Raw genomic sequence first — 15,037 nt, 5'->3', positions numbered from 1 at the left:
CTCGTGGCATGCATGTTTCAAAACTTACACTGTCATGAAAAAATGCCGTTTAACTAAGCTTGCCGCGAGAATGTTTTTCATGTTAGAGTGCCAGCTGTCGATACAAATTTGTCTCTGGCGGTACGTCAAGTGAATTGCTGATATAAGTTTTTCCCGTGGAGCTCGTTTGGCTCGGCGTGGCAAACGTTCACTTTCATGGTTTAATGACAGCGGACCGCGAAAGTGGTCGGGAGAGTTATCGTTCACTTACTAATGACATACCGGTAGGCTATTACTAAGCATAGGCTGTCTTGGGGCAGTAATTAATTAAACTTTTAATCCTACATACTTGTAGTATTCCTTTAAGGACCATGGGACTAACTTTTTCGTTAAATTTAATGTAATTAAATGTATGATACTACAGTTAAATGCTTTTGAAGACCTGTGATGTTATATGTCAAACACATAGGCTAATAGTACAGTAAATGCAATTGATAGGCCTACTGTACCTATAAATTCATCTTTTATGCTGCACAGCTGTTCTCTACTTAATGCAAATGGGACATACTGTATATTTTATAATATATATTTTGTATAATTTACAACTTAATGCGTCTCATGTTTTGATTTCAGGATGAGAGATTTAGGAGTGGAGGATGCTCTTTGTATTAGTTAGTTATTTTGTAGTGTATTTATTAATTCAATAGTTGCACTTATAACACAAACTACGAAATCCACTTTTCCGCGCGTGCCGTGTGTCCGTGTACCCTTGTCACCTTTTTCACCCCTGACCAGTTTGCATGCCTGCATTTAAAGCTTCCTGTTTGAGAGCTGAGTCCTGAAGTTGGATCCAAAGGTTCTGTTTTCCCTCCCTGTTGACTGCAGGCGCCCGGACCCACTCAGACCGTCCGCCTGGCCTCCCCCACTCCCACCAGGATGGTTCAGACTCCCTCCACCACCACTGTGCAGGTGAGTTTCCCCCCCTAACTAGAAGTTAGTAGTAAGTACTTTCAGATTTAGTATGCGAGTTTGAGTTTACAGACTCTGACTCGTGATGAGCATCATGAGTGCAGCTTCATATTTACTCATCATTCAGGTTAAGATCAGAAAAGTGACCAGCATGAACATAAAGTCTGTCTCAAACATCTTACTGAGGTGTTCGGCCGCACGTTCGTCTCATTTCTAAACGCTGCCGCAGCCTTCAGAAAAATGCTGTTTCTCCTCCTGTGTTTGTGTCTGAAGGCCCATCCCGTGGCCCCCGGTGCCGCCGCCGTGTCCGTGAAGATGGCCACGCCGCAGAAGAACCCGACGGTAATAACGACAGGCGGGACGGCCGTAGCCAAGCCCGGCGGCGTGGCGTCCACGCCCCCTCCCGCCGCCTCCCCCGCCGCCAGAGTCACGGTGGTGTCGCAGGTCAGCGTCCTGTGGTGTTTACACGGTTAAACCCGCAGGTTTCTCAGGTTTCTCACAGTCTGTTTGGTTCTGACAGGAAATGCAGGAAAACGTGAAGAAATGCAAGAACTTCCTCGCCACGCTCATCAAACTGGCGTCCCACAATTCCCCGTCCCCAGAGACCTCCAAGAATGTGAAGGCCCTGGTCCAGGACCTGCTCGTAAGTTGTCCTCTGCTGTCCTCTGTGGACGTGTCCCCATCTGTTCATGTCCTCATGTCCTCATCTGTTCATGTCCTCATCTGTTCATGTCCTCATGTCCTCATCTGTTCATGTCCTCATCTGTTCACGTCCTCATCTGTTCACGTCCTCATCTGTTCATGTCCTCATCTGTTCACGTCCTCATCTGTTCATGTCCTCATCTGTTCACGTCCTCATCTGTTCACGTCCTCATCTGTTCATGTCCTCATCTGTTCATGTCCTCATCTGTTCACGTCCTCATCTGTTCATGTCCTCATCTGTTCATGTCCTCATGTGTTCACGTCCTCATCTGTTCATGTCCTCATGTCCTCATCTGTTCATGTCCTCATCTGTTCATGTCCTCATGTCCTCATCTGTTCACGTCCTCATCTGTTCACGTCCTCATCTGTTCACGTCCTCATGTCCTCATCTGTTCATGTCCTCATGTCCTCATCTGTTCACGTCCCCATCTGTTCACGTCCTCATCTGTTCATGTCCTCATGTGTTCACGTCCTCATCTGTTCATGTCCTCATGTCCTCATCTGTTCATGTCCTCATGTCCTCATCTGTTCACGTCCTCATCTGTTCACGTCCTCATCTGTTCATGTCCTCATGTGTTCACGTCCTCATCTGTTCATGTCCTCATGTCCTCATCTGTTCACGTCCTCATCTGTTCATGTCCTCACGTCCTCATCTGTTCACGTCCTCATCTGTTCACGTCCTCATCTGTTCATGTCCTTATCTGTTCACGTCCTCATCTGTTCATGTCCTGATGTCCTCATCTGTTCAAGTCCTCATCTGTTCACGTCCTCATCTGTTCACGTCCTCATCTGTTCATGTCCTCATCTGTTCACGTCCTCATCTGTTCACGTCCTCATCTGTTCACGTCCTCATCTGTTCACGTCCTCATCTGTTCATGTCCTCATCTGTTCATGTCCTCATGTCCTCATCTGTTCATGTCCTCATCTGTTCATGTCCTCATGTCCTCATCTGTTCATGTCCTCATCTGTTCACGTCCTCATGTCCTCATCTGTTCACGTCCTCATCTGTTCACGTCCTCATCTGTTCACATCCTCATCTGTTCATGTCCTCATCTGTTCACGTCCTCATCTGTTCATGTCCTCATCTGTTCACGTCCTCATGTCCTCATCTGTTCACGTCCTCATCTGTTCATGTCATGTCCTCATCTGTTCATGTCCTCATCTGTTCACGTCCTCATCTGTTCACGTCCTCATGTCCTCATCTGTTCATGTCCTCATGTCCTCATCTGTTCACGTCCTCATGTCCTCATCTGTTCACGTCCTCATGTCCTCATCTGTTCACGTCCTCATCTGTTCATGTCCTCATCTGTTCATGTCCTCATGTCCTCATCTGTTCACGTCCTCATCTGTTCATGTCATGTCCTCATCTGTTCACGTCCTCATCTGTTCACGTCCTCATCTGTTCACGTCCTCATCTGTTCATGTCATGTCCTCATCTGTTCACGTCCTCATCTGTTCATGTCCTCATCTGTTCACGTCCTCATCTGTTCATGTCATGTCCTCATCTGTTCATGTCATGTCCTCATCTGTTCATGTCCTCATCTGTTCACGTCCTCATCTGTTCACGTCCTCATCTGTTCATGTCATGTCCTCATCTGTTCATGTCCTCATCTGTTCATGTCCTCATCTGTTCACGTCCTCATCTGTTGACGTCCTCATCTGTTCACGTCCTCATCTGTTGACGTCCTCATCTGTTCACGTCCTCATCTGTTCATGTCCTCATCTGTTCATGTCATGTCCTCATCTGTTCATGTCCTCATCTGTTCACGTCCTCATCTGTTCACGTCCTCATCTGTTCATGTCCTCATCTGTTGACGTCCTCATCTGTTCATGTCATGTCCTCATCTGTTCATGTCATGTCCTCATCTGTTCATGTCCTCATCTGTTCATGTCCTCATCTGTTCACGTCCTCATCTGTTCACGTCCTCATCTGTTCACGTCCTCATCTGTTCACGTCCTCATCTGTTCATGTCCTCATCTGTTCATGTCCTCATCTGTTCACGTCCTCATCTGTTCACGTCCTCATCTGTTCACGTCCTCATCTGTTCATGTCCTCATTTTTTCACGTCCTCGTCTGTTCACGTCCTCATGTCCTCATCTGTTCATGTCCTCATCTGTTCACGTCCTCATCTGTTCATGTCCTCATTTTTTCACGTCCTCGTCTGTTCACGTCCTCATGTCCTCATCTGTTCATGTCCTCATCTGTTCATGTCATGTCCTCATCTGTTCACGTCCTCATCTGTTCACGTCCTCATCTGTTCATGTCATGTCCTCATCTGTTCACGTCCTCATCTGTTCACGTCCTCATCTGTTCACGTCCTCATCTGTTCATGTCATGTCCTCATCTGTTCATGTCATGTCCTCATCTGTTCACGTCCTCATCTGTTCACGTCCTCATCTGTTCATGTCATGTCCTCATCTGTTCACGTCCTCATCTGTTCACGTCCTCATCTGTTCACGTCCTCATCTGTTCATGTCCTCATCTGTTCACGTCCTCATCTGTTCATGTCCCCATCTGTTCATGTCCCCATCTGTTCACGTCCCCATCTGTTCACGTCCCCATCTGTTCATGTCCCCATCTGTTCACGTCCCCATCTGTTCATGTCCCCATCTGTTCACGTCCCCATCTGTTCATGTCCCCATCTGTTCATGTCCCCATCTGTTCACGTCCCCATCTGTTCATGTCCTCATCTGTTCACGTCCTCATCTGTTCATGTCATGTCCTCATCTGTTCACGTCCTCATCTGTTCACGTCCTCATCTGTTCACGTCCTCATCTGTTCATGTCCTCATCTGTTCACGTCCTCATCTGTTCATGTCCCCATCTGTTCATGTCCCCATCTGTTCACGTCCCCATCTGTTCACGTCCCCATCTGTTCATGTCCCCATCTGTTCACGTCCCCATCTGTTCATGTCCCCATCTGTTCACGTCCCCATCTGTTCATGTCCTCATCTGTTCACGTCCCCATCTGTTCATGTCCCCATCTGTTCATGTCCTCATCTGTTCATGTCCTCATCTGTTCATGTCCTCATCTGTTCATGTCCTCATCTGTTTACGTCCTCATCTGTTCATGTCCTCATCTGTTCATGTCCTCATCTGTTCACGTCCTCATCTGTTCATGTCCTCACGTCCTCATCTGTTCACGTCCTCATCTGTTCATGTCATGTCCTCATCTGTTCATGTCATGTCCTCATCTGTTCATGTCATGTCCTCATCTGTTCATGTCCTCATCTGTTCACGTCCTCATCTGTTCACGTCCTCATCTGTTCACGTCCTCATCTGTTCATGTCCTCATCTGTTCATGTCCTCATTTTTTCACGTCCTCGTCTGTTCACGTCCTCATGTCCTCATCTGTTCATGTCCTCATCTGTTCATGTCCTCATCTGTTCACGTCCTCATCTGTTCATGTCATGTCCTCATCTGTTCACGTCCTCGTCTGTTCACGTCCTCATGTCCTCATCTGTTCATGTCCCCATCTGTTCATGTCCCCATCTGTTCACGTCCCCATCTGTTCACGTCCCCATCTGTTCATGTCCCCATCTGTTCACGTCCCCATCTGTTCATGTCCCCATCTGTTCACGTCCCCATCTGTTCATGTCCTCATCTGTTCACGTCCCCATCTGTTCATGTCCCCATCTGTTCATGTCCTCATCTGTTCATGTCCTCATCTGTTCATGTCCTCACGTCCTCATCTGTTTACGTCCTCATCTGTTTACGTCCTCATCTGTTCATGTCCTCATCTGTTCATGTCCTCATCTGTTCACGTCCTCATCTGTTCATGTCCTCACGTCCTCATCTGTTCACGTCCTCATCTGTTCATGTCCTCATCTGTTCACGTCCTCATCTGTTCACGTCCTCACGTCCTCATCTGTTCATGTCCTCATCTGTTCACGTCCTCACGTCCTCATCTGTTCATGTCCTGATGTCCTCGTGTCTGTGTTTGTGTTCAGGATGCAAAGATTGAGCCTGAGGAGTTCACCTCTCGGCTGCAGGCTGAGCTGAAGTCCTCCCCACAGCCCTACCTCATCCCCTTCCTCAAGGTACCAGCCATATGTTATTACACTATTACTGTGGTAGTACAGTGTTATTACACTATCACTGTGGTATTACAGTGTTATTACACTATTACTGTGGTAGTACAGCGTTATTACACTATTACTGTGGTAGTACAGTGTTATTACACTATTACTGTGGTAGTACAGTGTTATTACACTATTACTGTGGTATTACAGTGTTATTACACTATTACTGTGGTATTACAGTGTTATTACACTATTACTGTGGTAGTACAGCGTTATTACACTATCACTGTGGTAGTACAGCGTTATTACACTATCACTGTGGTAGTACAGCGTTATTACACTATTACTGTGGTAGTACAGTGTTATTACACTATCACTGTGGTAGTACAGTGTTATTACACTATCACTGTTTTAGTACAGTGTTATTACACTATTACTGTGGTAGTACAGTGTTATTACACTATTACTGTTTTAGTACAGCGTTATTACACTATTACTGTGGTAGTACAGTGTTATTACACTATCACTGTGGTATTACAGTGTTATTACACCATCACTGTGGTATTACAGTGTTATTACACTATTACTGTTGTAGTACAGTGTTATTACACTATTACTGTTGTAGTACAGTGTTATTACACTATTACTGTGGTAGTACAGTGTTATTACACTATCACTGTTGTAGTACAGTGTTATTACACTATTACTGTGGTAGTACAGTGTTATTACACTATTACTGTGGTAGTACAGTGTTATTACACTATTACTGTGGTAGTACAGTGTTATTACACCATCACTGTGGTATTACAGTGTTATTACACTATTACTGTTGTAGTACAGTGTTATTACACTATTACTGTGGTAGTACAGTGTTATTACACTATCACTGTGGTAGTACAGTGTTATTACACCATCACTGTGGTAGTACAGTGTTATTACACTATTACTGTTGTAGTACAGTGTTATTACACCATCACTGTGGTAGTACAGCGTTATTACACTATTACTGTGGTAGTACAGCGTTATTACACTATCACTGTGGTAGTACAGTGTTATTACACTATCACTGTGGTATTAGTTATTACATTGTTATTACACTATCACTGTGGTATTACAGTGTTATTACACTATCACTGTGGTAATACAGTGTTATTACACTATCACTGTGGTAATACAGTGTTATTACACTATCACTGTGGTAATACAGTGTTATTACACTATCACTGTGGTATTAGTTATTACATTGTTATTACATAATTACTGTAATATTTGTATTTAGTAGTGTTATTACACTATTACTGTGGTATTACAGTGTTATACTATTCCTGTTGTATTCGTCATTAATTTATTACTGTAGTACTAGTTATTACAGTGTTATTATATTATTACTGTGGTAGTACAATGTTATTATACTATCACTGTGGTAGTACAGTTTTATTACACTATCACTGTGGTAGTACAGTGTTATTACACTATCACTGTGGTAGTACAGTGTTATTACACTATTACTGTGGTAGTACAGTGTTATTACACTATTACTGTGGTAGTACAGTGTTATTACACTATTACTGTGGTAGTACAGTGTTATTACACTATTACTGTGGTAGTACAGTGTTATTACACTATTACTGTGGTATTAGTTATTACATTGTTATTACATAATTACTGTAATATTTGTATTTAGTAGTGTTATTACACTATTACTGTGGTATTAGTGTTATACTATTCCTGTTGTATTCGTCATTAATTTATTACTGTAGTACTAGTTATTACAGTGTTATTATATTATAACTGTGGTAGTACAATGTTATTATACTATCACTGTGGTATTACAGTGTTATTACACTATTACTGTGGTAGTACAGTGTTATTACACTATCACTGTGGTAGTACAGTGTTATTACACTATCACTGTGGTAATACAGTGTTATTACACTATCACTGTGGTAATACAGTGTTATTACACTATCACTGTGGTATTACAGTGTTATTACACCATCACTGTGGTAGTACAGTGTTATTACACTATTACTGTGGTATTACAATGTTATTACACTATTACTGTGGTATTACAATGTTATTACACTATTACTGTGGTAGTACAGTGTTATTACACTATTACTGTGGTATTAGTTATTACATTGTTATTACATAATTACTGTAATATTTGTATTTAGTAGTGTTATTACACTATTACTGTGGTATTAGTGTTATACTATTCCTGTTGTATTCGTCATTAATTTATTACTGTAGTACTAGTTATTACAGTGTTATTATATTATAACTGTGGTAGTACAATGTTATTATACTATCACTGTGGTATTACAGTGTTATTACACTATTACTGTGGTAGTACAGTGTTATTACACTATCACTGTGGTAGTACAGTGTTATTACACTATCACTGTGGTAATACAGTGTTATTACACTATCACTGTGGTAATACAGTGTTATTACACTATCACTGTGGTATTACAGTGTTATTACACCATCACTGTGGTAGTACAGTGTTATTACACTATTACTGTGGTATTACAATGTTATTACACTATTACTGTGGTATTACAATGTTATTACACTATTACTGTGGTAGTACAGTGTTATTACACTATTACTGTGGTAGTACAGTGTTATTACACTATTACTGTGGTAGTACAGTGTTATTACACTATTACTGTGGTAGTACAGTGTTATTACACTATTACTGTGGTAGTACAGTGTTATTACACTATCACTGTGGTAGTACAGTGTTATTACACTATCACTGTGGTAATACAGTGTTATTACACTATCACTGTGGTAATACAGTGTTATTACACTATTACTGTGGTATTAGTTATTACATTGTTATTACATAATTACTGTAATATTTGTATTTAGTAGTGTTATTACACTATTACTGTGGTATTAGTGTTATACTATTCCTGTTGTATTCGTCATTAATTTATTACTGTAGTACTAGTTATTACAGTGTTATTATATTATAACTGTGGTAGTACAATGTTATTATACTATCACTGTGGTATTACAGTGTTATTACACTATTACTGTGGTAGTACAGTGTTATTACACTATTACTGTGGTATTACAATGTTATTACACTATTACTGTGGTAGTACAGTGTTATTACACTATTACTGTGGTAGTACAGTGTTATTACACTATTACTGTGGTAGTACAGTGTTATTACACTATTACTGTGGTAGTACAGTGTTATTACACTATCACTGTGGTAGTACAGTGTTATTACACTATCACTGTGGTAGTACAGTGTTATTACACTATCACTGTGGTAATACAGTGTTATTACACTATCACTGTGGTAATACAGTGTTATTACACTATTACTGTGGTATTAGTTATTACATTGTTATTACATAATTACTGTAATATTTGTATTTAGTAGTGTTATTACACTATTACTGTGGTATTAGTGTTATACTATTCCTGTTGTATTCGTCATTAATTTATTACTGTAGTACTAGTTATTACAGTGTTATTATACTATCACTGTGGTATTACAGTGTTATTACACTATTACTGTGGTAGTACAGTGTTATTACACTATCACTGTGGTAGTACAGTGTTATTACACTATCACTGTGGTAATACAGTGTTATTACACTATCACTGTGGTAATACAGTGTTATTACACTATCACTGTGGTATTACAGTGTTATTACACCATCACTGTGGTAGTACAGTGTTATTACACTATTACTGTGGTATTACAATGTTATTACACTATTACTGTGGTATTACAATGTTATTACACTATTACTGTGGTAGTACAGTGTTATTACACTATTACTGTGGTAGTACAGTGTTATTACACTATTACTGTGGTAGTACAGTGTTATTACACTATTACTGTGGTATTACAATGTTATTACACTATTACTGTGGTAGTACAGTGTTATTACACTATTACTGTGGTAGTACAGTGTTATTACACTATTACTGTGGTATTACAATGTTATTACACTATTACTGTGGTAGTACAGTGTTATTACACTATTACTGTGGTAGTACAGTGTTATTACACTATCACTGTGGTATTACAGTGTTATTACACTATCACTGTGGTATTACAATGTTATTACACTATCACTGTGGTAGTACAGTGTTATTACACTATTACTGTGGTAGTACAGTGTTATTACACTATTACTGTGGTAGTACAGTGTTAGCGTTATTAATTAAATACAGTAGTAAACATGACCATATCTCCACAGAAAAGCCTCCCTGCCCTGCGTCAGACTTTGCTTAACAGCCAACAGTCCCTGACGACCGTCCCGCCCAGCACCTCTGCACCACCCCCGGCCGCCCCGGGCTCCATCACCACCACCACCGCCATCAGACCGCGGCTGCCCGTCAGCCCAGCCGGCAGCACGGTCCGCCTGAACGCACCCATTGGAAACACAGCAGCTCTGGTATTTCTGAAATAAACCAATCCTAAATAAATAAAGTTTAAATGAGATGTGTGAAGAAAATAGTTCCAGAATCAGGATGAGTTGTCACATGACGGCGAGCTGTATAAAGGTTGTTCAGATTAAGACTTTTAAGCTACTTCCACACCTGAAGCTGCCTCTGATGGCGGTGATGATGTCATGTGTCCTCCAGGCTGTCGCCCGACCAGGAGTGCAGACTCTGCAGACCCGCTCACCTGTCGTCATCAGCCAACAGCTCAGACATCCAGGCGAGTCCACAAACAATCATACTGATGGGTGGAGCAGTTACACTGATGGGTGGAGCAGTTACACTGATGGGTGGAGCAGTTACACTGATGGTGGAGCAGTTACACTGATGGTGGAGCAGTTACACTGATGGGTGGAGCAGTTACACTGATGGGTGGAGCAGTTACACTGATGGTGGAGCAGTTACACTGCTGACCCGCACCAGCAGGGGGCAGCATTCATCATTTAAAGGTGTCCTTTGCTTTTCAGCCACACTCATAAGAGGACCTGCAACCATCGCTGGAAAAAGTCATGTGACCCTGGTAGCTCAAGCCAATCAGAGGAAACTGAGCGACCCGGGGGGCGGGACCTTCAGGTGAGTTTGAGCTGCTCTGATGGTGCTGCAGATGGAGGAATTTTGAAGGAGGAATTATCCATGCTGAACAGAAACATCTGAGCGGGGAAACTAAGAAGTTGTGGAAACCGACAGGGGGAGAAACAAAGAAGTAGAATTCTGTTCAAACTATTTTTTTTATATTTATGTGTTTGTCCTCCATAGAGGTGAGGCAGGGAGGAGTCAGCTGGTCAGCCAGCAGGGGCCAGCAGAGGCTGTGTTCGATACTGCATACTACATACTGCATACTGCATACTACATACTACATACTACATACTGCATACTGCATACTTACATACTGCATACTGCATACTGCATACTTACATACTGCATACTGCATACTTCCATACTGCATACTACATACTGCATACTTCATTACTACATACTACATACTGCATACTTCCATACTACATACTGCATACTGCATACTACATACTACATACTACATACTGCATACTACATACTGCATACTTCATTACTAAATACTACATACTGCATACTTCCATACTACATACTGCATACTGCATCCTGCATACTTCCATACTACATACTGCATACTACATACTTCCATACTACATACTACATACTTCCATAATACATACTTACATACTGCATGCTGCATACTGCATACTACATACTTTCATACTACATACTACATACTGCATACTTCCATACTACATACTGCATACTGCATCCTGCATACTTCCATACTACATACTGCATACTACATACTTCCATACTACATACTACATACTTCCATAATACATACTTACATACTGCATGCTGCATACTGCATAATACATACTTACATACTGCATACTACATACTGCATACTACATACTTCCATAATACATACTTACAAACTGCATACTGCATACTGCATACTTACATACTGCATACTTCCATACTGCATACTACATACTACATACTGCATCCTGCATACTTCCATACTACATACTTTCATACTACATATTACATACTTCCATACTACATACTACATACTTCCATAATACATACTTACATACTGCATGCTGCATACTGCATACTACATACTTCCATACTACATACTACATACTTCCATAATACATACTTACATACTGCATGCTGCATACTGCATACTACATACTTCCATAATACATACTTACATACTGCATGCTACATACTGCATACTACATACTTTCATACTACATACTACATACTACATACTACATACTTCCATAATACATACTTACATACTGCATGCTGCATACTGCATACTACATACTTCCATAATACATACTTACATACTGCATACTACATACTGCATACTACATACTTCCATAATACATACTACATACTACATACTCATTCGATCAGACAGTATGCAGACCGTTTACCCACAATGCATTTCGCTCCTGCCCGAGCCGAAATCAGCCGGCCTGAAGCTGATTTCCCTTAAGCTCTAAACTCTGTAAACTTTAGCAACATTTGAAACATTTTCAGGCGAGAAAGTAGTCGTTTAGATCCCCAACGTGTTGAAAACCTGACAAAATACCGGCTGTTTACAATTTTGTTGAAAACAGGAAGTGAACCTACCCTCGTTGTAGCTAGCTTGAAACTGCCGTTTTGACAGGAAATGACGATCGGCGACGTCACGTTACGTTGCATCTTGGGTAGTTTGAGTATGAGTAGTAACCTCATGATGCATACCCAACATTTCAGAGAATCTAGTATGCATCCGGGAACTTAAAAAAAGTTAAAGTTAGTGGGAGTAGTAGGCGGTTTCGAACACAGCTTGAAGGTGTGCTGATGTTGGACAGTTCACAGGTCAGCCAGCAGGGGGCAGCATGTGTTTCATGTTTTTAGTTGTGTACCCTTGAGTTCTGCCCATGGTGAAGAATTATACACAGAGAATAAACTAGTTGTGTTCCACTGAGAAATGGAGCTGCTCTGTCACAGTTCCATCTGGTTCTGGTTATAGTTCTGTGAGCTTCTGTAAGCTTCAGTGTTAGAATGGGTATGAATTAGTAGAAGAAAATCAGGACCTTCTTTCTTACCATCCACAGAGACGATGATGACATCAACGATGTGGCGTCGATGGCCGGCGTCAACCTCAATGAAGAAAACGCACGTATCCTAGCAACCAGCTCAGAGCTCGTTGGCACGAAAATCCGCTCCTGTAAGGACGAGGCCTTCCTGCCCACCGATCTGCTGCACCGCCGCATCCTGGACAAAGGTCAGTCTGTTCACATCTTGTTTACTCCTTTTTACATCTTGTTTACTCCTTTTTATATCGTGTTTACGCCTGCTTACTTCTTGTTTACTCCTTTTTACGTGTTGTTTACTCCTTTTTACATCTTATTTACGCCTGTTTACATCTTGTTTACTCCTGCTTGCATCTTGTTTACTCCTGCTTACATCTTGTTTACTCCTTTTTACATCTTGTTTACGCCTGCTTACATCTTGTTTACGCCTGCTCACATCTTGTTTACGCCTGCTCACATCTTGTTTACTCCTTTTTACATCTTGTTTACGCCTGCTTACATCTTGTTTACGCCTGTTCACACCTTGTTTACTCCTGCTTACATCTTTTTTACCCCTTTTTACGTCTTGTTTACTTCTCCTTACATCTTGTTTACTTCTCCTTACATCTTGTTTACTTCTCCTTACATCTTGTTTACTTCTCCTTACATCTTGTTTACGCCTGCTTACATCTTGTTTACTCCTGCTTACGTCTTGTTTACTCCTGCTTACGTCTTGTTTACGCCTGCTTACATCTTGTTTACGCCTGCTTACATCTTGTTTATGCCTGCTTACATTTTGTTTACTCCTGCTTACACCTTGTTTACTGCTTACATCTTGTTTACTCCTGCTTACATCTTGTTTACTCCTGCTTACATCTTGTTTACTCCTGCTTACACCTTGTTTACTCCTGTTTACATCTTGTTTACTCCTGCTTACATCTTGTTTACTCCTGCTTACACCTTGTTTACTCCTGCTTACATCTTGTTTACTCCTGCTTACATCTTGTTTACTCCTGCTTACACCTTGTTTACTCCTGCTTACATCTTGTTTACTCCTGCTTACATCTTGTTTACTCCTGCTTACACCTTGTTTACTCCTGCTTACTCCTGCTTACATCTTGTTTACTGCTTACACCTTGTTTACTCCTGCTTACATCTTGTTTACTCCTGCTTACATCTTGTTTACTCCTGCTTACACCTTGTTTACTCCTGCTTACATCTTGTTTACTCCTGCTTACACCTTGTTTACTCCTGCTTACTCCTGCTTACATCTTGTTTACTGCTTACACCTTGTTTACTCCTGCTTACATCTTGTTTACTCCTGCTTACATCTTGTTTACTCCTGCTTACATCTTGTTTACTCCTGCTTACACCTTGTTTACTCCTGCTTACTACTGCTTACATCTTGTTTACTGCTTACACCTTGTTTACTCCTGCTTACACCTTGTTTACTCCTGCTTACATCTTGTTTACTCCTGCTTACACCTTGTTTACTCCTGCTTACACCTTGTTTACTCCTGCTTACATCTTGTTTACTCCTGCTTACACCTTGTTTACTCCCGCTTACATCTTGTTTACTCCTGCTTACATCTTGTTTACTCCTGCTTACACCTTGTTTACTCCTGCTTACACCTTGTTTACTCCTGCTTACATCTTGTTTACTCCTGTTTACATCTTGTTTACTCCTGCTTACATCTTGTTTACTCCTGCTTACACCTTGTTTACTCCTGCTTACATCTTGTTTACTCCTGCTTACACCTTGTTTACTCCTGCTTACACCTTGTTTACTCCTGCTTACATCTTGTTTACTCCTGCTTACACCTTGTTTACTCCCGCTTACATCTTGTTTACTCCTGCTTACATCTTGTTTACTCCAGCTTACATCTTGTTTACTCCTGCTTACACCTTGTTTACTCCTGCTTACTCCTGCTTACACCTTGTTTACTCCTGCTTACACCTTGTTTACTCCTGTTTACATCTTGTTTACTCCTGCTTACATCTTGTTTACTCCTGCTTACACCTTGTTTACTCCTGCTTACTCCTGCTTACATCTTGTTTACTCCTGCTTACATCTTGTTTACTCCTGCTTACATCTTGTTTACTCCTGCTTACACCTTGTTTACTCCTGCTTACATCTTGTTTACTCCTGCTTACACCTTGTTTACTCCCGCTTACATCTTGTTTACTCCTGCTTACATCTTGTTTACTCCTGCTTACACCTTGTTTACTCCTGCTTACATCTTGTTTACTCCTGCTTACACCTTGTTTACTCCTGCTTACACCTTGTTTACT

General features: G+C 41.2%; 1 protein-coding gene across 1 annotated transcript in view; it reads left to right on the top strand.

Moving 5' to 3' along the window:
* LOC142384523 (transcription initiation factor TFIID subunit 4-like) overlaps positions 1 to 15,037 on the top strand; it is a 29,404-nt gene that overhangs the window by 6,959 nt on the left and 7,408 nt on the right. Inside the window, exons 3-10 of the mRNA XM_075470814.1 lie at positions 865 to 948; positions 1,222 to 1,392; positions 1,469 to 1,591; positions 5,601 to 5,690; positions 9,908 to 10,105; positions 10,296 to 10,371; positions 10,619 to 10,724; positions 12,788 to 12,957. Of these exons, the coding sequence (XP_075326929.1) occupies positions 865 to 948; positions 1,222 to 1,392; positions 1,469 to 1,591; positions 5,601 to 5,690; positions 9,908 to 10,105; positions 10,296 to 10,371; positions 10,619 to 10,724; positions 12,788 to 12,957 (1,018 nt within the window). The remainder of the gene's footprint in view (positions 1 to 864; positions 949 to 1,221; positions 1,393 to 1,468; positions 1,592 to 5,600; positions 5,691 to 9,907; positions 10,106 to 10,295; positions 10,372 to 10,618; positions 10,725 to 12,787; positions 12,958 to 15,037) is intronic.

Source organism: Odontesthes bonariensis, chromosome 7 (genome assembly GCF_027942865.1).
Source record: "Odontesthes bonariensis isolate fOdoBon6 chromosome 7, fOdoBon6.hap1, whole genome shotgun sequence".
Classification (NCBI taxonomy): domain Eukaryota; kingdom Metazoa; phylum Chordata; class Actinopteri; order Atheriniformes; family Atherinopsidae; genus Odontesthes; species Odontesthes bonariensis.
This window is presented reverse-complemented; position numbering and strand designations above follow the sequence as displayed.